The sequence below is a fragment of the Aedes albopictus genome, chromosome 1, assembly GCF_035046485.1.
Source record: "Aedes albopictus strain Foshan chromosome 1, AalbF5, whole genome shotgun sequence".
Taxonomy (NCBI): domain Eukaryota; kingdom Metazoa; phylum Arthropoda; class Insecta; order Diptera; family Culicidae; genus Aedes; species Aedes albopictus.
In genome coordinates, this window is record NC_085136.1 from 290789633 (window position 1) to 290814906 (window position 25274).

At 40.5% G+C, this 25274-nt stretch overlaps 1 protein-coding gene across 1 annotated transcript in view; it reads right to left on the reverse strand.

Moving 5' to 3' along the window:
• LOC109623099 (uncharacterized) overlaps positions 1–25274 on the reverse strand; it is a gene marked incomplete at its 3' end in the record, with an annotated part of 668880 nt that overhangs the window by 216149 nt on the left and 427457 nt on the right. The window contains 1 exon segment of the mRNA XM_062846987.1: positions 15069–15158. Coding sequence (XP_062702971.1) covers positions 15069–15158 — 90 coding nt within the window.

Here is a 25274-nt window from a genome sequence, read left to right on the forward strand (position 1 = left end):
TTATTTACAATATGGGTGTCAAGTATTACTTACAATTCCGTCCGTTTTTAACCGGAAAACCATAATTTTTCAAAATTTGATAGTCGGAATTCGGACCACTGTTCGCTATTTCTTGAACACTTTTCAAAATGACGGTTAAATGTTTCTCTCTTCGTGTGTTGTGTATTCGGTTATGGTAGTGTGTGCGTTGTGTTTATAATGATTCTGTTTTGATTTCTGCTTGTCGTTCTCTTTAGGTTTTGCATCGTGTGTAATATGGCAGCGTAGACTACGTGCAGGTTATCTGTGTCTGTACGAAACGTTGGAGAAAAAAATCAAACCGTAGTTTTTGATTTTTACGAGAAGACTGATACGCCGAAAAGATCCCAAGAGAAAATTCATACTAAGGTTTCTTCAGAATTTTCTCAATTTGCTGTTTCAGCAATTTATAGAACTTCTGCAGATTCATGCGAGGATTTTTCCAAAAACTCCTGCCTAGATGGTTTCGGCAAATCCGTTTTGTTTTCTGGAAATGTAACGATTCCAAGTGTTCTCTAAGAGGCTAGTGATCAATGCTTCTCTAATTTCTTTCAAGAATCCTCCACTGAATTCCTCGACAAATGCTCCGAGGTTTTTACCAGAATTTTATTGTATGATTGCTTATGAAACTCGGAAATCTCATGAAGACATCTTAAGACATTTCTCTATTGTTTGCCTAAGGAATTGCTCCGAAGATGTCCCAGAAATTTGTCCAAAAACTTTTAAAACTAATCGCCGAGGATTTCTCAAAAAAAAAACGAAAACATGTAATTAAAACATTACGAACACATATTTTTGAAGATTGCTGCCAAAAAATTATTTTAGAAGTTGGCCAAACTTTTTTACAAAATTCTTCTCGAGATTTCTCAAGAAAGATCTCTTTTCTAAAATCCCCCAGAAATAGAACCGAGGATTGATCCAAGGCTTTTTTTTCTATAAAGGACTTCTAGGATCTCCGAAAGATTCCTTTAGTTAACATTCTGAATACATATTACCTTAGAAACTTCTCTAAAAAATTTCTACATTAATTTCTCCGATGAATCTTTCAGACGATGCTTCAGAAAATTTTGCATGAAATTTTGGGCAAAAAAAAACTTTAAAAGTTTATCTCAGGATTTGTCTAGAACATGGACGCCATATAAACGGTTTTTTATATTTTATACAGATTTTTTCAGCATTCGTACAGATATATGAAATGCAGGCTAGAGGAGTATTTTTTTTCTATGCGAGGCAGATTTTTTACTTGGATTTTGCACCGGAAACAGATTTTTGAAACGTTTGGCACAGATTTTATTCAGAAAATTATGGCATCCCTACCCCAGAAGCTCCTCTAAGGCATGTTTTCACAGTTTTTGGGAGTATTTCTCCAGATATTACTGTGAGGATTCTTTGAAGCATTCTTCTGTTATTTTAAAATTAAATCCGAAGTTTCGTCCAAGAATTCATTGAAAAGTTACAAGAAAAACTACATCTTTGACATTTCTCTGGATTTCTCTGGGAAATCTTTAATGCTTCCTCTGGAAACTCCTTCGAGTGTATCTATAAAAAATATTACTGAGTCTTTCTCCAGAAATTATTCGAGGTTCTTCACGAAGGATTTTTTAGAAAAATATTTCAAACATTTTCATTTTTCTCGCCGAGATTCATCTGGGAAATGTTTGCTGAGCTTTCTTAACCTTCGAGCAGTCGCGTCTTCGGCCACCCTCAGAGACACCACGCATACGCTTCTATACCACAAGCGGGCTCCTCCATTTCTCCATGAATTTCTCCGGGAAATGTTTCAAAAATTCCATCAGATCATTCCTCCAAAGCTCATCAGGGATTCATTTGAAAAGTGTTTGCGGGAATGTCACATTATTGCGAGGTTTTCTCCATAAATTTCCCCGCGGATCCATAAGTTCATCCGGGAATTCTTTCAATGATTTCGTTTGAAACTTGCCTGAGAATTCTTTTAATATTTTTTTTCTAATGGTTTATCAGAGAATTACTCCAGAAGTTCTTTTGAGTATTTCTCCACAGTTTTTGATTTCTGAAAAATCTTCCTACATAAGCTCCTCTAAACTCTCCACAATTTTTAAAGCATTTCTCGAGAAATTTCACCGAGGATTTATCTGAGAAATACTCTAAAAATCGCTTAGGTTCTTTTGAAGATTCCTTCAGATATTTCTTCATAAATTCTACCGAGGATTCCTTCCGAAATTTCTTCGAGAATTCCATTAGAAGTTTTTAGCGATTCGTCTAAAGATTTTTTCAAAAATTAATTTGAGGATTCTTCCTTCGATATTAAAGAAGATATTTCACAACAGAATCCGAAGAAAAAGAATTTCTAAAAAGCAGGTCAGCTATACCCTGCATGAGATTGAAGAGACTCGTAAAATTTTCTAGCATAAATCCAAAAATAACTCCTAAAAGTTTTTGGAAAAATGTTCGAGGATTTGCCATTAAAATTCTAGAGAAATCGCTGAAAAATTTCATAGAGGAAGATATTATTGATTCACATGAATGTTCAATTGAATTCCTGGAGGATTTTTTAAAAAGTAACACTTGGGCAATTTTAAAAGATTTTTTGGGGCAACACTCAAAAATGCGGGAACTACAAGCGCCGGCGCTGACTATAAACAATCGATTGGACAGTGTTATTCAATCAGTGAGCTCGATGGGAACTACGCTGCGGTAAGGAGACCTGCCCGTATCGTGAACGAATACTAGATTGTAAGTTTTGAATGAAATGTAATTTGATATAATCCAATAAACCTCAGTAAATTTGCAGTATTGAAGCTGCGAGAAATAATGCTGTTGTCGATATGGTGTTCTGGTTCCGAGCGCAACTGACGTCCTAACAGTTTACATTCAATTAACTTCTGAACAAAACACATCAGCATTGGGAAACATTTTGAACACATATGATTCCAAGTGAACATGTCAACATAAGCTTTAACTACTGTTTGGTCAATTTTATTTTATTTTTAAAGTCACTCTAAACAGTAGGATATGAAGATTGAGAAAAAGTTGTTTATTTTGTGGAAATTAATACCCTGCCGATGACGGAATGTCTCTAGGACGTGAAACTAAAAAGTTAAATGATGGCGCCACTGATGCGGATGAGTAGCGAACTACTACATTCTTGGTATTTGGTGTTCCTGATTATGACAGAAAATTTATACCGACATTGATATCTGTCAGCTATCATTAAACATTGGAAACCACTGGTGAATACATAGTTTCGGAGTATGCAGTTGCAAAGCGTTGAAAATGGCAAATTGCACACCTCTCTTGCGGGAATGACATCAATTATAAACAATCGGAATCGGACCTCGTGCAATTGGTACGAGCGGTACGAGCACAGCGTATCGCGCTTTCCTTGACATGCAAGTGAACCAAAGTGGTGCGCCACCAACACATTGTGTATGTCGATTTCCTGGGTTTCTTTTCAGGATTAATTAAGAAACTTGTCACACTCACTGCAGCGACCCTAACAGCAAAACTGTCCTACGTGGATTTCGACAAAGTTTTGATTCTTTATCTTATGTATTTCAAATTTATGTTTCCCCGGAGTACTCATAAAGTTTTCAATATTCACATATATGTCTAACTCTACAGTCATTACAGGACGGATTTTCTGTTCCTGCCATTGCATGAATTTGTTACATTGTATAGTAATATTGTCGCGCTTATCGTTTATTAGAGTCCGGCGGCGATCGTACGCCCGCAAGGCATACGGCCACAGTGACAGCGCAGCACAAAACAAAAGAAAATATGTTTCCACCCAAAACAAAAGCACGTGGAATCCGCGTGACAGATGTTTTTGAAGGTATTTGTGATGAACGGCAGGAGTGGCTAAGTGAAATGAGTGCACACTTATTTCTGAATTGCCTGTTCGGTACTTTTTTGACGAGATTATAACAGCAGTACGATCTCGGTAATTTCGGTAATCGATTTTACTGAGGTTCAGTAAAACAACTGTCAAAATCGTATGGAAAAGGTAAACAATGCATTTTTGCTGAACGAGCTCGGTGCTCAGCAGTTTTAATCTCGTCAAAAAGTTACCGAACTCGGTAATACAAATTAAGTGTGTGTGCTTGCTGTCAAACCCGATTGAACCCCATATGAAGGAATAATGTTTAGTAACTGTCGCGCTTATATCAGAAACCAGAGGCAGATATTTTTTTTGCAATTTCTCATCGTAATAGGCTGTTTTACCTCACGCATATCTGACAGGAAAACGCCTACTTTCCCTCAACAAATTAACAGTGCTGTAATGGTTCATTACAGCATTGATTTGCGTTGCGTAATGAACCATTACAGCACTGTTTTCAGTTTTGATCAACTTCTTGATGCTTTCTGGATGCAGTTTTGAAAAATTGTGACAACTGCACAGTATAACCTGCTATGATCAGATTTTCTTAAACATGGCTATGAGCATCAGTATGCAGTTTGATGAAAAAGTTTTGTTTGAAACTTCCCTCAAGCGGTAATTTATGAACTTGCAAAAAACGTTGTACGCAACTCGGTGCAAAACTCGATTTTTACAGCACTCGTCGTAATTATCCAACTCGGCAAGCCTCGTTGGATAAATGTACGACTCGTGCTGTAAAAATCGTCATTCTGCACCTTGTTGCGTAAACTACTATTTCCAATCTAGCAAGCTAGCAATATAGCTTCTTCGCTTAGATTAACGCTATTCGTATGAGACAATTATGCTATTTAAGGCAGCAAGACGCTGCATCGCACTGCACTGGTCAGCTCCTCAACCGCAATCAACTTTTCATTCCAAACCCGAAAATCCTTAATGAAGCCCAAACGATATACCATCAACGCTAAGCCAGACGCTGATGTTTCTTTTTGTTTCGCGATTTCCACGAACCCAACTTTCAAGGCTGTGAGCTGTCTCAACTCGAACACAATGTGACATTTTTACAAGCGCGTCTGCCGTGGTGCAGTACCTTCCTACGGACACACAGGAGGCGTTGATTTAAGGGATCCTACTCCTCCTCCCCTCCTGCTTATAACAGTCGTCCCAGCCAGCCACGACCTACCTACGTCGGGATTGCATCTCATTAGCAGCGGACTCACGTCCGGACACCCATCATCGTCATGCATGGCATGACGACGACGACTGGTTGAGAAAGAAGTCTTCATCATCATCATCATCAGTTTGTATTTTTTTTTCTTGCGACTGTTCTGGAAGGTGCTGCTGAGGTGTGCGCGGGGGAAATTATGACAACTGCGAGGATTAACATAAAGTAATTGTGCGTTGGATTGGTTGGGGCACGACCAAGAGACGAGCGTGAAGTTAATCAGAGGTTATTACGTCAAGATTAGGAAGGCGATGAAGGGCTTGACGAGCGCGTAAATGGGATTAAGTCCGCGATCCGATTCGAGGCAGGGAGAGGATTGTTTTGATGTTTTCGAAATTGAGACAGATGGAAGTAAGTTATATCAGGAAGGCGACACTGGACGATGTTTGAAGTAAAATTTCTACAAAATTAAATCGATGATATTGTATACGATGAGAAGGAAGATATTTTAAAAGATTTTATACTGGGTTAAGAGAAGACTTCCTTCTAAGAATTCATGTTAATTTTGATAATAACAGTAGCAGTGAAGTACAGTACATGGCGACCGTAACAGAATCTAAAGTGCATATAATCGTACTACACAAATAAAAATAATAAGGTATACACATTATGTAAGTTTTATTGAAGTCATGTGAACTTTCAGCTATGCAGATTAACATGATACATCACGTAAATTTGTGTTACATATCATACAACTTCTATTAATAAGTTATGCTAAATTACATGGCATATACTTGAAGTTTACATAATACCCAGAAAATGTTGCTTTGGAGAGGGGCTAGTGAAGTTCCCACCCTCGAGGCTACCTGCCTAGTCTATCAGCTACGGACTTTGTGACTCTCTCATACAGGAGAATACCAAGACCGGAAGGCATGGCAAGGTCGATACCATGCATTCGTCGCACTGCACTAACAATTTCAAGAACTAGTATAGCGTGCACCGTAATTCTACATCCCCCTAGAGGCCCTACCAGCTTACACAGCAGAAATTGTGCGCTTCCGTCTACTCTGGACCTATCCGAAAATCGCAACCACGACAACCAGGATGTCTTCTGCGTGACTAACTAGCCAGCAGATGATACTGTCTAAGGCATCCATGGCCCGAAAGGATTTGAAGAAGGTTGCATGTATGGAATGGTACGCACTTGCCACCCTTGGGAACATTAATCTGTTCATACTTTTCAGATTACCACGGTAGCTATTTGAAACAGTGTCGCCCATACCTAATTATGGACGAGACGACACTAGCCAGAAGCTAGTGAGCTTACATATATGTACACCGCAGAGCTATGGCACATTATCCGGGACAGTGTCGCTATAACTTTGGAGAGGCTCTCTTGCAGGTATCATCGACATGGCGATCAGATGTTCACAACAACAACCTCAGTTATGTGGTGAGTCAATTTTAGTTTCCTCGAGCTCATCCGCTCCTCCACAACGGCGATGGGTATCGTCAGCGAAACCAACGATGGCAGCACAGACAATGTCTGTAATGGCAGTTTTAGTAATCGACAAAATAGCGTATACGGTTGACCTCCACTTCTGGAAACCGAAACGGTTACTAAACCCTTGGTGGTACCTCAAAATTATGTTAATGATGATCCTCTCGAGCATCGTTCCCTCCGTGTCGAGTAAGCATATGGTCTATATGCCGATGAGTCAGTAGGTGATTTCCCTGTCCTGGGAAATTGGACTAGGTTCTGCTGCTTCCACTAGTCTGGGAAGACTTCCTCATCCAGGCATTTATGCATAGAAGACCTGAGCATCCCGAGAGCCTCTGCAATAGCTGCTTTTATGGCCAGGTTCAGAACTCCGTTCGGACCTGGAGCTTTGCCTACGCAAGTTCCTTAGGTGACCCTCTCCTAATCACCAGCCCAAGTCTCCAGTGGTCTTAAGAAGGCCAAGAACTTGGATCATGATGCGGAACACGCTCCTCGATGATCCTCTACAGCATCTCTGGAGATAGCTCCTATCGAGCTATTACACCTCTAGGCTTGGCCGTCACGATCCTGTGGGCATCACCCCACGGATTCGTATTCGTATTGGTTGTCCTTATCGTAGTTTTAAACGCAAATGGTTCAGTTATAAACGCCACTTCCCAACAAACATTTTTGCGGTACAAAGGCTGAACAAAACGCTCTCAGGCTAGATTTTAAAACTTATTGCTGAATAAGCTTTTATCAGCTATCATTGTTACTTGGGTTCTCATCAGTACGAAGTTCGAAATTTTTCGAATATTTAAGGTAAATGTCACGGACTAGCTTCGAAAAATGCAAATGATATTCACGGTGAATATCATTTGGAATTTTTCAAAGGTAGTCCGTGACAATACCCTCAATATTAAAAAATAGCGGTTTTTCGTGACTTTCTTGCAGAACTGGTCTAGCCGTACAAGATTTTCATATACCGTAAAATGGGGTAACTTTGATAGTTTTTCAGCAAATTTTCTTAATATTTTCCCATGTAACAGTATTTCCCCTAGTTTTATATTTTTAAAACAAGTACTGAAGTATCAGTTATCAATTGCAATTGAAAGATCTGATAATTTTAAATATATAGGGTGACTTTAAATTATTCATTTGCGCGAGAATCAAATTTTCATGTTGGGGTAACTTTGATAGTGCCCTGAAAAACACATCAAATCCTAAAAAAACATCTCAGCTTGAAATCTTAGGAGTATGAACATGATGAAAGCAGCCTAATGGAATATATTAGATTGAAATTTTACAGTAAAATATGGACTTTTTATAAAGTTCTACATATAAAAATGAGTTTGTTGAGTACTGACTGAAAAACACCGTGAGTATAGCTATCAAATATCATTATCATTGTTAAAATATATTTAAAACGGTAAATCAACATATGACTACATGCTATTCATTATGAATTCTCTTTTTTTGGGTTGTTTCTGAATGTTTTATGAACAAATTTTGAACACAACAAAATTAATTATGAAATTACAAGGGTATTGCATACTTTTAGGCGTTTATTGGTGTATGGAGATTTATGTCTCAATTTACAAAATTGATTACAGTTTGTAAAAACACACTTCGTTAAGAGATTCAAGGACATATTTGGAATCTAGTCGTACAGCAGGTTGTTTGAAGGGGTTGACAAATGACAAAAATATCAACAATTTTTATTTTTTGCCCAAAAATTTTAATAAAAACTCAGTTTTGATGAAAATACGTTTAAGATGGACTTTCATATGTATAGTTTTGATCTACGTTTGCCTTTTCTTAATTGATTATAGTAACCATAGCTTTAAGATAAACTATACCATGCCTGCCGCACTATCAAAGTTACCCGCATTATCAAAGATACCCCATTTTACGGTACCGTATTCTCAGGTCCAGCTTCTAAAATGAGCTGTAGGTGATTGAATTTAGATATGACGAAATGAAATTTTCAGCATTTCGTCGCCTAGCCCGTAGACTAACCACTTGATTCATGAAACCTCTTAATATTCCATAACCTAAGTATTGAAGTCACTCGTTATTACCAGCAAACAGGACATCCAGGAAGTTCCTAGAGAGCCCTAAAAAGGAGGTTCGGAAGTGTTCCAAGTTAATGCTTCAGGGGATTTTACTAGGAACATTGCAAGGGCGTTACCAAGGTCTCAGGGAAATTCAGAAACCTTTTGAAGGTCTCCCAAGGGGTTTTAGGGGCATTTAAAATGGATTACGGAGATTTGAAAGGCGTTTCGATAGGATAATGGAGGATTCAGGGCAGTTGCATTGCATATCATGGGCGTTTTAAGGCGTTTCAGAGGTTTCAGCAAGTTTCAGAATTAAGAGCGTTAAAAGGTATAACGGAGATATCAGGAACGTTTCAATAGTATTACGGGAGTTTCAATGGCGTTTCGAGAAGTGCTAATGGCGATTCAGAAGCCTTTCAAGGGCGCTTCAAAGGGGTCCAGGAACGCTTCAAAACATTTCAGAGGTGCCTATGAGACCCATGAAACTCCCTTCTTCTTCTTCTTCTTCTTCTTCTTCTTCTTCTTCTTCTTCTTCTTCTTCTTCTTCTTCTTCTTAGCGTAACATCTCAACTGGTACATTGACAGCTTAGTGTTCTATAAGCACTTCGACAGTTATTAACTGATAGCTTCCTCTGCCAATGACCATTTTGTATGTGTGCATCGTTTGGCAGACACCAAGGTACTCTATGTCCAAGGAAGTCAAGGAAATTTCCGTTACGAAAAGTTCCTGGGCCGACAGGGAATGGAATACCAACGCCTTTACATCTGTGGTTGTACGGGCCCTCATCTCGAAATTCACTAGGACCCCTGAAACGTTCTTGAGACCTCCAGGTAATCTCCAGATCCCCTCGGGAAACTCCCTGGGATTCCCTAAAAGACTTCTGAGACCCCCTGAAGGACGAGAATGTTAGAAACCATAGATGGCCGCTACAATGACCGCTTTACAAGTTATTCATAACTCAAAGAGTACAAATCTGATTATAATAGGACGACAATATTGAAAATGCTACTTGTTGTATGCACACTCGCAAAGAACCGAGAGTCATATTTTCAGTTTGCTCCTAACAATCACTGAATCGCCCCAGAGAGCCCCCTGAAACACCTTGGGACCCCCCGAGCGACCCCGAGACTTCCTGAGACACCTGGGACCACCAGAAAGGTTTCTGAAACACCCTGGAATCCTCTGATAAGACCCTGAGACCCTCTAATGCGCTTCTGACACCTTCTGGTACCCCTGAAATCCTCTTTGACTTCCGCACTCTGAGAAACCTTGAAGCGCTCCAGAAATCCCTGGGACCTACTTCCTGAGACCTTGCAAAGCCCTCTGAGACCCCCTGAAACGCAACTGAGACCTTCAAGTACCCCCTAGAATCCCCTAAAACGCCACTGAGACCCCCTGAAACCTCCAAGTTAGACACTCTAAATCTTGAGACCCCTTTAATCGCCTCTGAAACCCCCCTAATCCTTCTGAACCGCTCCTGAGACCTTCCGGGGCCACCTGATACCCCTTGAAGCACATCTGAGCCTCACTGGAACCCCAGCGATCTAATTTCAGCTAACGGCGTATACTCGGTATACGTCCGCTATTATGGTGATATTCGTCTCCCATTCAGAAGTTGCTAGGCAGCGTAACAGTGGTTCAGGTTTAACTGCGTTCCCGGAAGAAATCATGCACTTGGAAGGGTATGTACGTACAGCCATGTGCCTTATGGCCTTTACCTCCACATCGCTTACAAAGTCTGCTCATATTCAGGTCTTTTACAATCCCACGACTTGTGTCCCGGGTCAAGACATCTGAAAGAATCCTCCGGTAGCTAGTGGATGGCCATTGGCCAGCGAACATACTGACCAGCTCATCTTGAGTTTCCCTTGTTTAAGGAACTTATTAGCGTCCGTCACAAGGAGCCGAACCAAGGCCAAGTGTCGGACTTTCCGTAGCCAAGCGGCTGTGGCGGCCACCTGCGCTTGCACTGTTGCCGCTGTGATATGACAAGCTCATCTACGTCCGCAATCTCGGGTCAGGTTTTTGACCTTCAGAGTCGCTTCAGCGATGAGAGTCCTCACCACAACACGCTCACCAAGGACCTCTTCCGCCAGACACTTGAAGGAGACACCTTTTCGAGTAATGACGCGCTTGAGCTTGAGGATCATTTCGCCCATACGAGTACGTCGAATGCTGCGTACATCGGCTCCAAAATCTGTAAGCTTGGCATCGTCCCTCATCGCCTTCTAAAACTCTGGATACTTAGACTCGTCTGTATTGACCATCCGTGATGACAAGAGCGTCAACTCTAGTCACCCTTGGCACCTGCCTGGCTCCGAAAGGCGTCCCTCCCATGATCTGCTTCTGCGATTACTTGTCAAAAGCGATTGCGTCTGGCGTACTCTGCGGGCATCTTGCAAGAATGCAAAGGCCTTAGTCTGAGTAGCACTTAGTTTTGATAAATCCGAGTGTTCATCGCCGAAAAAAAAACGCAAATACATCGAAGCAAACACGCCTTCTGCTACTTATTCTGGAAATCCTTCAGAGGTTCTTACTTCGATTCTCCCACAAGTTCCTACCAGGATTCCATCAGAAATTCCTTCTTGTTTCATATCAAAAGTCTTCCAAGGATTGTTGCGGGAAGTCCTGACTCGTGAGATTCCGAACAGGATTCCTTTCGAGATTTCTCCAGGAATTCCTTCCGGGATTCCTCCAGGAATTCTTTCCGGGATTCCTCCAGGAATTTCTTACGGAATTACTCCAGGAAGTGCTTCCGGAATTTCTTCAGGAATTTCTTCCAGAATTTCTTCCGGCGTGTCTTCAGGAGAAGCGAGACTTAACCATAAAATGCTCCATGAATTCCTTTTAGTATTCCTCCAGAAATTCCGTTCGGTATTCTTCCAGCAACTCCGTCCGGGATTCCTCTAGGAATTCTTTCCGAGATTCCTCCAGGAATTCCTTCCAGGATTCCTCCAGGAAATCTTTCCGAGAATCCTCCAGGAATTCTTTCCGGGACATCTCCAGGAATTTCTTCCGGGATTCCTCCAGGAACTTCTTCCGAGATTCCTCCAAGAAATCTTTCCGAGATTCCTCCAGGAGTTTCTTCCAAAACTCCTCCATGAATTTCTTCCAAAATTCCACCAGGAACTCTTTCCGGAATTCCTCCAGGAGTTCTTTCCGGTATTCAGTGGGTCCTTCCGGGGTTCCTCCAAAAATCCTTTCCGGGATACTTCCAAGAGTTCCTTCTGGGATTTCTCCATTTTTTCCTTCTTGGTCTACTCCAAGAGTTTCTCCCGGGATTCCTCCAGCAATTCCTTCCGGGATTCCTCCAAGAATTCCTTCCGGGATTCCTCCAGGAATTCCTTCCGGGATTCCTCCAGGAATTCCTTCCGGGATTCCTCCAGGAATTGCTTCCGGGATTCCTCCAGGAATTGCTTCCGGGATTCCTTCAGGAATTGCTTCCGGGATTCCTTCAGGAATTGCTTCCGGGATTCCTTCAGGAATTCCTTCCGGGATTCCTTCAGGAATTCCTTCCGGGATTCCTTCAGGAATTCCTTCCGGGATTCCTTCAGGAATTCCTTCCGAAATTCCTTCAGGAATTCCTTCCGAAATTCCTTCAGGAATTCCTTCCGAAATTCCTTCAGGAATTCCTTCCGGGATTCCTTCGGGAATTCCTTCCGGGATTCCTTCAGGAATTCCTTCCAGGATACCTTCAGGAATTTCTTCCGGGATTCCTTCAGGAATTCCTTCCGGGATTCCTCTAGGAATTCCTTCCGGGATTCCTCTAGGAATTCCTTCCGGGATTCCTCCAGGAATTCCTTCCGGGATTCCTCCAGGAATTCCTTCCGGGATTCCTCCAGGAATTCCTTCCGGGATTCCTCCAGGAATTCCTTCCGGGATTCCTCCAGGAATTCCTTCCGGGATTCCTCCAGGAATTCCTTCCGGGATTCCTCCAGGAATTCCTTCCGGGATTCCTCCAGGAATTCCTTCCGGGATTCCTCCAGGAATTCCTTCCGGGATTCCTCCAGGAATTCCTTCCGGGATTCCTCCAGGAATTCCTTCCGGGATTCCTCCAGGAATTCCTTCCGGGATTCCTCCAGGAATTCCTTCCGGGATTCCTCCAGGAATTCCTTCCGGGATTCCTCCAGGAATTCCTTCCGGGATTCCTCCAGGAATTCCTTCCGGGATTCCTCCAGGAATTCCTTCCGGGATTCCTCCAGGAATTCCTTCCGGGATTCCTCCAGGAATTCCTACCGGGATTCCTCCAGGAATTCCTTCCGGGATTCCTCCAGGAATTCCTACCGGGATTCCTCCAGGAATTCTTTCCGGGATTCCTCCAGGAATTCCTTCCGGGATTCCTCCTGGAATTCCTACCGGGATTCCTCCAGAAATTCCTTCCGGGATTCCTCCAGGAATTCCATCCGGGATTCCTCCAGTAATTCCTTCCGGGATTCCTCCAGGAATTCCGTCCGGGATTTCTCCAGGAATTCCGTCCGGGATTTCTCCAGGAATTCCGTCCGGGATTCCTCCAGGAATTCCGTTCGGGATTCCTCCAGGAATTCCGTTCGGGATTCCTCCAGGAATTCCGTTCGGAATTCCTCCAGCATTTCCTTCCGGGATTCCTCCAGCATTTCCTTCCGGGATTCCTCCAGGAATTCCTTCTGGGATTCCTCCAGGAATTCATTCCGGGATTCCTCCAGGAATTTCTTCCGGGATTCCTCCAGGAATTTCTTCCGGGACTCCTCCAGGAATTCCTTCCGGGATTCCTCCAGGAATTCCGTCCGGGATTCCTCCAGGAATTCCGTCCGGGATTCCTCCAGGAATTCCGTCCGGGATTCCTCCAGAAATTCCTTCCGTGATTCCATCAGGAATTCCGTCCGGTATTCCTCCAGGAATTCCTTCCGGGATTCCTCCAGGAATTCCTTCCGGGATTCCTCCAGGAATTCCGTCCGGGATTCCTCCAGGAATTCCGTCCGGGATTCCTCCAGGAATTCCGTCCGGGATTCCTCCAGGAATTCCGTCCGGGATTCCTCCAGGAATTCCGTCCGGGATTCCTCCAGGAATTCCGTCCGGGATTCCTCCAGGAATTCCGTCCGGGATTCCTCCAGGAATTCCGTCCGGGATTCCTCCAGGAATTCCGTCCGGGATTCCTCCAGGAATTCCGTCCGTGATTCCTCCAGGAATTCCGTCCGGGATTCCTCCAGGAATTCCGTCCGGGATTCCTCCAGGAATTCCGTCCGGGATTCCTCCAGGAATTCCGTCCGGGATTCCTCCAGGAATTCCGTCCGGGATTCCTCCAGGAATTCCGTCCGGGATTCCTCCAGGAATTCCGTCCGGGATTCCTCCAGGAATTCCGTCCGGGATTCCTCCAGGAATTCCGTCCGGGATTCCTCCAGGAATTCCGTCCGGGATTCCTCCAGGAATTCCGTCCGGGATTCCTCCAGGAATTCCGTCCGGGATTCCTCCAGGAATTCCGTCCGGGATTCCTCCAGGAATTCCGTCCGGGATTCCTCCAGGAATTCCGTCCGGGATTCCTCCAGGAATTCCGTCCGGGATTCCTCCAGGAATTCCGTCCGGGATTCCTCCAGGAATTCCGTCCGGGATTCCTCCAGGAATTCCGTCCGGGATTCCTCTAGGAATTCCGTCCGGGATTCCTCTAGGAATTCCGTCCGGGATTCCTCTAGGAATTCCGTCCGGGATTCCTCCAGGAATTCCGTCCGGGATTCCTCCAGGAATTCCGTCCGGGATTCCTCCAGGAATTCCGTCCGGGATTCCTCCAGGAATTCCGTCCGGGATTCCTCCAGGAATTCCGTCCGGGATTCCTCCAGGAATTCCGTCCGGGATTCCTCCAGGAATTCCGTCCGGGATTCCTCCAGGAATTCCGTCCGGGATTCCTCCAGGAATTCCGTCCGGGATTCCTCCAGGAATTCCGTCCGGGATTCCTCCAGGAATTCATTCCGGGATTCCTCCAGGAATTCCTTCCGGGATATGTTTCCTGGGTTTCTCCACGAGTTCCTCCTGGGATTCCTCCCGGACTGGGCTAAAGGTAGACAGCAATCTCACAATCAACATCAATAAAACGAAGTACATGATCGCAGTACATAAACAGTGTGGATCCAATTGTGATGCATAAAACTGTGAAGTTCCCACGGTCATCAACGCTTATCCGAGAGAGAACATCATCATGTACTATGTGTAGATAATTCGGCACTCATCAATCCCAATATGCCTTCAACAAACTAGCGCGGTTAAACCAAGCCGTGCCTGTCCATTCATAACTTTCCAGATCCGTTTTATGAGCGATCAGTGTTAGTACTTGCGGCAGCCAGCTAGCGGTACGGAAACCATGACCATAAAAGTTTTGTGCGTGACATCGTGCTCAGCCTGACGAATAGATCGTCAACGCGAAACAGAAAACCAGCGATAAAGCAAATCTCCGAGCAACAACGATAATCCTGTTAGTTGCCTAGCTAGAGAGATGGTCGTCTTATCCCAATCAATTGGACACTCACCGAGTTGTACTTGCTGTTGATAATCTGTTGCTGTTGTTGCTGCTGCTGTTGCTGATGTAGTTGTTGCTGTTCATCTTCGTGGGCATTTTTCTGCAAAAGAACCAGAGACAAGGGAAGGGGAAGAATATGTAAATTAACTGCTGGTAAAAAGCGTTGCTGCTATGGAAATGTATGGCATGATTGTGCTACGATACATAAAATATAGTAGAGTGTTTGCGAAAAACAGCTACAAAGACCAGAAAATGAACTCAACTCAAACATAACCTATATGCTGCCGGGCGGCCGTTACTGCGTAAGGATATAAAAAATAACAGCAACAACGAAACATGCATTCCGAAGCAGTTGGATAGAGGATAGAGGTGGTGGTGGACAATTGAGGGTTTGTTTTATTGGCCGTAAAATTGGCAATTGTCGTGCGGGGATAAGGGTGAGGATTGGTATAGCCGTTCTGCTGGCGGACATTGCAGGTATCTACTTAATTGTTGAAGCTGAGCTGAGCATAAATCGATGTGAACGAGGTGGGTTTATTTATCTACAGGGTTGTTTAATGGTTTGTAAACTATAAACGGAAACGTGTCAATGCAAATTATGACACGTAGGTGCTTGAGGGATAACGGTTATTAGTTTTTGCGAAAAATGGAGGCGTGGCATCAAAGACGTAAAATTAGAAAGATAGGTATTGATGTAAATTCTTGAGAATGCAATTTTTGAAAAAAAAAATGTCTTTTATTCTTCAAAATCTGAGCCACGAGTTATAATCCTTTTAGATCAATTTTACGATTATCGAAAATGTATCCTTGAATCGATGACCAGAACAAGTTTTGGCAATTTTATGAAGAAATTAAGGCTAAAAGGATTGGGGCAGTTAAACCGCATTTGCGATTTTATACTCAATTTCATTCAAAATCAAAGGAATTTCAAGGAAACCGAGCAGTAAATGTAAATCGAGCAAGATGATCATTAAACGGTAGGACATAAAGATCGAATCCGATAAGTCCTGCTCAATGACAGGTTTGGACCGCCAAAAAAAAAGACCGCAGTTTTACGTCTTAACAACTGCCAGGCAGAATCATAAACTTGATCATCCCGTACCCATCGACACGTAATTACCATAAGACTTTAATGAAACGTTTTACGATCCTTATAAGACAGTCCATGACTGCAAACCGATATCGAGCGGGAAAATAAAACAACTGCAAACACGTGAGAGGAAACCTTGCGCGATGCGGTGTGTCATTAAATGCACCTTCAGCCGTCATAAAATTTATGAAAAATCGGATTCCGAATCGAAATTAACCACCCGTTCACGGCACTGCACAGACTGGGTGGAAGAGAGTTCTTCCCTCTTCCCTTTGCGGCCGTTATGAACGATCCACGAAGCCGTTTGGTTGTGCTTTTTAGAGAGATATATTGCCCAGTGCCGCCTCCTCTGCTGACACCATTCGATGATTCGTTAGGGTAAATAGGTGCGATGTGCTCCTGTGGGGAAAACGCAACTAACAATCGCAAGCCACAAACAAGCATACATGCTGAATTTTTGCTGTATAATAGTAATGATAGCTGAACTTAAATTATGCTGTACAAATTACTTTCAACCTTTCGTATCGGAATTAATAATGTATTTTAAAACACTTTTCTAGCGTTTAATACGATTTTTATTCGACTTTCAGTAATTTCTTTATAAAATAGTTTAACAAGACCTTTTTCTGCTTTTTGTTAAGTTCATATACGAATCAACACATGTATCTGTATAATGTGTTCATCACAAGGCTAACCCTTTCGTTTCATCATACTCAGTGTACAGGATGAAAAACAAGTGTTTTTAACTGAACGAACAGCAGCTGAATTAATGTGTTGTTCAGTTGTTACCCATAAACAGAACAATATTCACCACTGCTGAATAGGAGTCGAAGTGTGATCATTATTAAACCACGGGAAGTTTATGTTTTGATTTGAGCGCATCAGTTCATCATCTCTTGGTGCAGATAGGAAGGCATACAGCTGGCAATCGACGGGTCTCGAGTTCAAATTTTGATTTAGGTAAATATATGTGTAGTTATTATTTCACAATAGTTGTTCACAGCATACACTCCCGTTCAAAAGTTTGGGGTCACCTCCTCAAAAACATGTCATTTTTTTAGGCCCATATCTCCGCCAATTTGCGTCCGATTACAAAACCCTAGGTTTTAATTCAAAAGATAATAAGTTAAAGAAACTTTGAACATGATTTAAAAGAAACTTTTTCAAAAAATTTTGTATGTAAACTTAACCCAAAGTTGCCAAATTTTCTAAAAAATGAATATAAACTTACGGCAGTGTCGCTGGAAGTTGGGTCGACCAAATTTTAAGATGAGAGCGGTCATATGACCCATTTTTTATTAGCTTTTAACTGCTTTTTACAGAACTTAGCTAAAAAATCTAGAAAAAAAAGTTATTAAGTAAATTAATCCTTGATGTCATCGACCAAAAGTTTGGGGTCACTTTCGTAAAACATGGAAAAGTGATTTGATGATATCTTCGTCATCTATAGTTCAATTTTAATTATTTTTGGCTCATTTCAAAGATAATTAACTAAATTTACGATTGATGTCTTTAACTTAACGTATTTAACGATTTTTGTATATAAAAATGTTATGTAAAGTTAGCACATTTTACCACGCTTAAAAAATGAGGCAAGTTTACGTTAAGTTTTAGTATGTTAATTTTATCAAATACGTGTGGTTCAATGTCTATGCAGTAAGTATCATTCATTTTGTTTCAAATAAGCCAAGAAGAAATAAAATTGAATGAAAGATGACAAAGATATCAACAAATCAGTTTTCCATGTTTTACGAAAGTGACCCCAAACTTTTGGTCGATGACATCAAGGATTAATTTACTTAATAACTTTTTTTTCTAGATTTTTTAGCTAAGTTCTGTAAAAAGCAGTTAAAAGCTAATAAAAAATGGGTCATATGACCGCTCTCATCTTAAAATTTGGTCGACCCAACTTCCAGCGACACTGCCGTAAGTTTATATTCATTTTTTAGAAAATTTGGCAACTTTGGGTTAAGTTTACATACAAATTTTTTTGAAAAAGTTTCTTTTAAATCATGTTCAAAGTTTCTTTGACTTATTATCTTTTGAATAAAACCTAGGGTTTTGAAATCAAACGCAAATTGGCGGAGATATGGGCCTAAAAAAATGACATGTTTTTGAGGGGGTGACCCCAAACTTTTGAACGGGAGTGTAAGTGTCAATCAGAAGCTATCGTGCAATTTAAAAAAAAGTACTTTTTTTAAATTTTTGACCATTTTTGCTAAAGTTGAATAAACGCTTTACCATATAATTGTAAAGAGATTTAACAACAAACAGTTCAATTGGTACACAACACTATGCTTTATAGTTTCTCCAAATTTGTGTGAACAAAACCCGAACAAAGGTCGTGGAAACACTTCGATGGCCAGTAAGTCTTGAAGAGGTTTTCAGAATCGTCACAAAACCTAATCTTTTTTATTTTGGTTTTATGTTGGTTCTAAGAACCTCTTGTAGCCAAATTGGCTAAAAAATGTTACTTGGGCTAGGATCCTTCTACGAGTTGCTCTAGAAATTACACTTTTGTTTTTTTCAAGAGGTTTTCCAACAGTTTTTCGAGGAATTGTCCATGTTTTTCTAACAATATAATGAAGCACTTTTATGAATTCTTCTTTATTTCTCTGAGAAGTTCATGAGAATTTCGGATGAAATTCTTCAGAATTTCTGGGAGCGATTCTCCAGTTTCTGTGTAGAAATTCTCCAGTATTTCTGGGAGGAATTCTCCAGAATTTCTAAGAAAAAATCTCCAAAGTTTCTAGAAGAAATTCTCGAGAATTTCTGGGAGAAATTCTCCAGAATTTCTGGGAGAAATTCTCCATAACTTCTGGGAGAAATTCTCCATAATTTCTGGGAAAAATTCTCCAGAATTTCTGGGAGAAATTCTCCAGAATTTCTGGAAGCAATTCTCCAGAATTTCAGGGAGAAATTCTCCAGGATTTCTGGGAGAAATTCTCCAGAATTTCTGGGATAAATTCTCCAGAGTTTCTATGAGAAATTCTCCAGAGTTTCTGGGAGAAGTTCTTTAGAATTTCTGGGAGAAATTCTCCAGAATTTCTGGGAGCAATTCTCCAGAATTTCTGGGAGAAATTCTCCAGAATTTCTGGAAGCAATTCTCCAGAATTTCTGGGATAAATTCTCCAGAATTTCTGGAAGAAGTTCTCCAGAATTTCTGGGAGAAATTTCTGGGAGAAATTCTCCAGAATATCTGGGAGAAATTCTCCAGGATTGCTGGAACAAATTCTCATGGATTTCTGTGATTCTCCAGTTTTTGTGTAGGAATTCTCCAGTATTTCTGGGAGGAATTTTCCAGAATTTCTAAGAAAAATTCTCCAGAATTTCTAAGAAAAATTCTCCAGAGTTTCTAGAAGAAATTCTTGAGAATTTCTGGGAGAAATTCTCCATAATTTCTGGGAGAAATTCTCCAGAATTTCTGGGAGAAATTCTCCAGAATTTCTTGGAGAAATTCTCCAGAATTTTTGGGAGAAATTCTCCAGAATTTCTGGGAGAAATTCTCCAGAATTTCTGGGAGAAATTCTCTAGAATTTCTGGGAGAAATTCTCCAGAATTTCTGGGAGAAATTCTCCAGAATTTCTGGGAGAAATTCTCCAGAATTTCTGGGAGAAATTCTCCAGAGTTTCTGGGAGAAATTCTCCAGAATTTCTGGGAGAAATTCTCCAGAATTTCTGGGAGAAATTCTCCAGAATTTCTGGGAGAAATTCTCCAGAATTTCTGGGAGAAATTCTCCAGAATTTCTGGGAGAAATTCTCCAGAATTTCTGGGAGAAATTCTCCAGAATATCTAGGAAAAATTCTCCAGAATTTCTAGGAAAAATTCTCCAGAATTTCTGGAAGCAATTCTCCAGAATTTCTGGGAGCAATTCTCCAGGATTTCTGGGAGAAATTCTCCAGAATTTCTGGGATAAATTCTCCAGAGTTTCTATGAGAAATTCTCCAGAGTTTCTGGGAGAAGTTCTTTAGAATTTCTGGGAGAAATTCTCCAGAATTTCTGGGAGCAATTCTCCAGAATTTCTGGGAGAAATTCTCCAGAATTTCTGGGAGAAATTCTCCAGAATTGCTGGGAGAAATTCTCCAGAATTTCTGGAAGCAATTCTCCAGAATTTCTGGGATAAATTCTCCAGAATTTCTGGAAGAAGTTCTTCAGAATTTCTGGGAGAAATTCTCCAGGATTTCTGGAACAAATTCTCATGGATTTCTGTGATTCTTTAGTTTTTGTGTAGGAATTCTCCAGTATTTCTGGGAGGAATTTTCCAGAATTTCTAAGAAAAATTCTCCAGAGTTTCTAGAAGAAATTCTTGAGAATTTCTGGGAGAAATTCTCCATAACTTCTGGGAGAAATTCTCCATAATTTCTGGGAGAAATTCTCCAGAATTTCTGGGAGAAATTCTCCAGAATTTCTTGGAGAAATTCTCCAGAATTTCTGGGAGAAATTCTCCAGAGTTTCTGGGAGAAATTCTCCAGAATTTCTGGGAGAAATTCTCTAGAATTTCTGGGAGAAATTCTCCAGAATTTCTGGGAGAAATTCGCAAGAATTTCTGGGAGAAATTCTCCAGAATTTCTGGGAGAAATTCTCCAGAATTTCTGGGAGAAATTCTCCAGAATTTCTGGAAGAAGTTCTCCAGAATTTCTGGGAGAAATTCTCTAGAATTTCTGGGAGAAATTCTCCAGAATTTCTGGGAGAAATTCTCCAGAATTTCTGGGAGAAATTCTCCAGAATTTCCGGGAGAAATTCTCCTGAATTTCTGGGATAAATTTCTCCAGAATTTCTGGAAGAAGTTCTCCAGAATTTCTGGGAGAAATTCTCCAGAATTTCTGGGAGAAATTCTCCAGAATTTCTGGGAGAAATTCTCCAGAATTTCTGGGAGAAATTCTCCAGAATTTCTGGGAGAAATTCTCCAGAATTTCTGGGAGAAATTCTCCAGAATTTCTGGGAGAAATTCTCCAGAATTTCTGGGAGAAATTCTCCAGGAATTCTGGAACAGATTCTCCAGGATTTCTGCGATTCTCCAGTTTCTGTGTAGAAATTCTCCAGTATTTCTGGAAGGAATTCTCCAGAATTTCTAAGAAAAATTCTCCAGAGTTTCGAGAAGAAATTCTCAAGAATTTCTGGCAGAAATTCTCCAGAATTTCTGGAAGAAATTCTCCAGAATTTCTGGGAGAAATTCTCCATAACTTCTGGGAGAAATTCTCCATAATTTCTGGGAGAAATTCTCCAGAATTTCTGGAAGAAATTCTCCAGAATTTCTGGGAGAAATTCTCCAGAATTTCTGGGAGAAATTCTCCAGAATTTCTAGGAGAAATTCTCCAGAATTTCTAGGAAAAAATCTCCAGAATTTCTAGGAAAAATTCTCCAGAATTTCTGGAAGCAATTCTCCAGAATTTCTGGGAGCAATTCTCCAGGATTTCTGGGAGAAATTCTCCAGAATTTCTGGGAGAAATTCTCCAGAATTTCTGGGAGAAATTCTCCAGAATTTCTGGGATAAATTCTTTAGAGTTTCTATAAGAAATTCTTCAGAGTTTCTGGGAGAAGTTCTCTAGAATTTCTGGGAGAAGTTCTCTAGAATTTCTGGGAGAAATTCTCCAGAATTTCTGGGATAAATTCTCCAGAATTTCTGGAAGAAGTTCTCCAGAATTTCTGGGAGAAATTCTCCAGAATTTCTGGGAGAAATTCTCCAGAATTTCTGGGAGAAATTCTCCAGAATATCTGGGAGAAATTCTCCAGGATTTCTGGAACAAATTCTCCAGGATTTCTGAAAAAAAATTATTTGGGAGAGAAATACTCCCGAATTTCCAGGAGTGATTTTCCAGAATTTCCGTTAAAAAAATAGGAGCAATTCTCCATAATTTCTGAAAGAAATTCTCCAGAATGAAATTCTTCAGAAGCAATGGGAGAAATTCTTCAGAGTTTCTGTGAAGGATTGTTCAGAATTCGCGTGAAATACAACTAAATTTTCAAGAAGAAGAAGCTTTGATCCTTCTTCTAAATGTGTATGGAAACCGATTTTGAAAATATTTTGTCGATATTCAATAAAAAATCAAAAAACCAAAACATGAGTAAATGCATCCAGTAGATTCGACTTAAGAATAATAGAAAATCTTTCTTTAACTTTGGAATACCTTTTTCAGTGAACTACATTGTTCTTTTTCACTGAAAGTTCTGCCGGTTAGTGCTCTCCAAATTTCTTCTAGACATCTAAAATGTTTCAATATTTTGGTAGAAACTACTCACAAAATACGTCACCAGAAATTGAGAAAGTGTCTTCATGAATTTACTCTGAAATTTCTTCAAGACTAGGATTTATTATAAAAAAAACTACGAAAAATGGTAGACATTTCTAAATTAGGCATTCATTCATGATTCCCCTAGTGATCTTTCTTTTTTTTTAATGTCCACATTTTTCCTAGCTTCCACAGGAAACAGGACATCCTTTGGGAATCGTGATGAGAATTCTTTTAAGTAAAAATGAAAACACAAAGTGATGTCCTTGAAAATAGTACTATAAGCATCAATTTGTTTCAGATTTCGTTATAAAATCATGTTTTATAACTTTTATTGAAAGCACGTGCATGTATTCCTTTTGAAGCTTCACCTTTAACAATTTGAGTAAAACAATTGGTAGATTTATACCTCAACTGTAAACAAAATATTATAAACCTCTGGATTGCGTTTTCAAATTTATTATTATCATCAGGATTTTGGAAAACAATTTCCTGCTTTTGCCATTTTCCCGAAATTCTGAAGGACTTCTCCCGGAAATTTTAGAAAATTTCTTTCCGAAATACTGTATTCTTCCATAAATTCTGGATAATTTCTCCCATAAACTTTAGAAAATTTATCGGAGAAATGCTGCAGAATGTCTCCCAGGCAATCTGGACATGTTTCCCAAAATTTCTGGAAAATTACTCTTAGAAATTCTGGAGAATCTCATACATTCTGGAGAATTTCACTAACTAATGCTGCGGAATTTTTGTCAATAATTCTGGAGAATTTCTTTCAGATTTTTTTAAGAATCTCTCTAAGACATTTTGAAGAAATTCTCCCATAAATTCTGTATTTTTGTTTCTCAAATTTTCTGCAGAAAACTCTGATAATTTTTTGCAATAATTTCAAGAAAATTTCTCTTAGATATTCTGAAGGATTTCTTCCAGAAAGGCTTGAATATTTCTTTCAGACATAATGGATAGTATCCTCCGGAAATTCTGGGAAAATCTGGAGAAATTCTGGACAATTTTTACCAGAAATCATGCAGAGTTCAAGCAAGAAATTATTGAGGATTTCTTTCAGAAATGCTTGAGAATTTCTTCCGAAATTCCGGAAAATTTCTTCCAGAAATTCTGGTGCATTTCCCTAGAAATTCTGGCGAACTTACCCCAGAAATTGTGGAGAATTTCTCTCAGACATTCTGGTGAATTTCTCTCAGAAAATTTGATGAATTTCATCCAAAAACACTGGAAATTTTCCCTGAAATTCTTATGTTTCTTTTTCTAGAAATTTTGGAGAATATCTCTCGGAAATTCCAGTGATTTTCTTTCAGAAAATCTGAACATTTTCTCACTGAAATTCTGAAGATTTTCTCACTGAAATTCAGGCGAATTTATTCAAGAATTTGTATAAAGTTTCAAATTACTTCTTATGATCATGATATTTGAAAACGATTGTCTGTTTTTGCAATGGTGATTGTTTAGTTTCCTAGCCACAAAGGCAAAACTCTTCTGATAAATGCTTATGGATTTTTCGGCTAGTGTCTCAAACTATGAGTACAGTAGACGTTCGATAACTGCAACATGTTTATCACAGAGAAACAGACGTAACACCTGGAACAAATTACAGTAAAGATTTCGAAACCAAAACCGTGACCGCCCAATTCTTATCATGTTTCGTTTGGTCGAGAAATCACTAGATGGCGGTAGTGAGCAAATGTCAAACAGAAGCATAAACTATATGAGCGCCGCGTATGACCGCTCGACCAATTATCAACTAGGGTGACAAAGGGTATTATCGGCAGGTTTGTTCTCTTCGTCATGGGGGGTTTTTGTGGTCCAAATAGCCTGAAATTTGGGCATATAACTCAGCTTGGTTGGGAAGGATTTGAGGCCAACTTTGAGATCAACAGGTTCCAAAAAAACCCCCATGACAAAGAGAACAAAACGGCCGAGAATACGTGAGTTCCCCTATTTGAATTAAGCGTTGAAAAACTGTTCGATAGAGAGCGATCAGAGTGTGACGTCTTTTTCTCTGTGTGTTTACGTTACACTTTTTGATTGAAACTCGATAACTGCATCAACTGAAAAGGCCTATTGCAGCAGTGAAAAATGGCGTAGGACCAAACATCTCTGAAACATTCTGTAACCCCTTGAACCTCCCCTAAAACGCCCCTAACATACTGGAACCCCCTAAAACCCTCGGGAACTCCCTAGAACGCCTCTGAAACGTCCCTAAAACACCCCGAAATATCCTGGAATCCCCCTGAAACTCTGGGGAATCCCCTAAGACGCCTCTGAGATTTCCCTGAAACGTCATGTAACCCCTTAAAACGCCCCTACCCCCCCTGAAACTTCCAGCAACCCCTTGGAACGCCCTTGAAACTTCTCGAAACGGCCCTAAAGCCTCTCTGAAACATCCTAAAACCCCTTGAAGCTCAAAAGACACCAAAAAAGGCCACTGGTAACTCCTTGAAACGCTCCTAACATCCCTTCTAAAACATCATACACTGCAAATTTTGTTTACTGGTATTCAGCAAACTTTGCTGATTTTTTTTGTGCTGATTTCATTCAGCAATGCGAATTTACTGAATATCAGCAATTAATTTTCAACTTGCTGAACCATCCAGCAATTTTGACAGTTGATCAGCAACGTTGTGCTGAAATTCAGCAAAAATTTTGCTGCAATTCAGCAATTTATTTTGCTGATTTTTTTTGTGCTGGAAGCGTTTCAAAAAATTTGGTGTGTAGGCTTTATCTTGAAACCACTCTGAAACCCTGCAACCCATTGAAACTCCCTTGTAATGCTCCTAAAAGCTCCCTGCAACCCCTTGAAATGCCTCTGAAAGACCCCTAAAATCCTCCCTGAAACATCCTGGAACCCCCTGAAATTCCCTAAAACGCCTCTGAAATA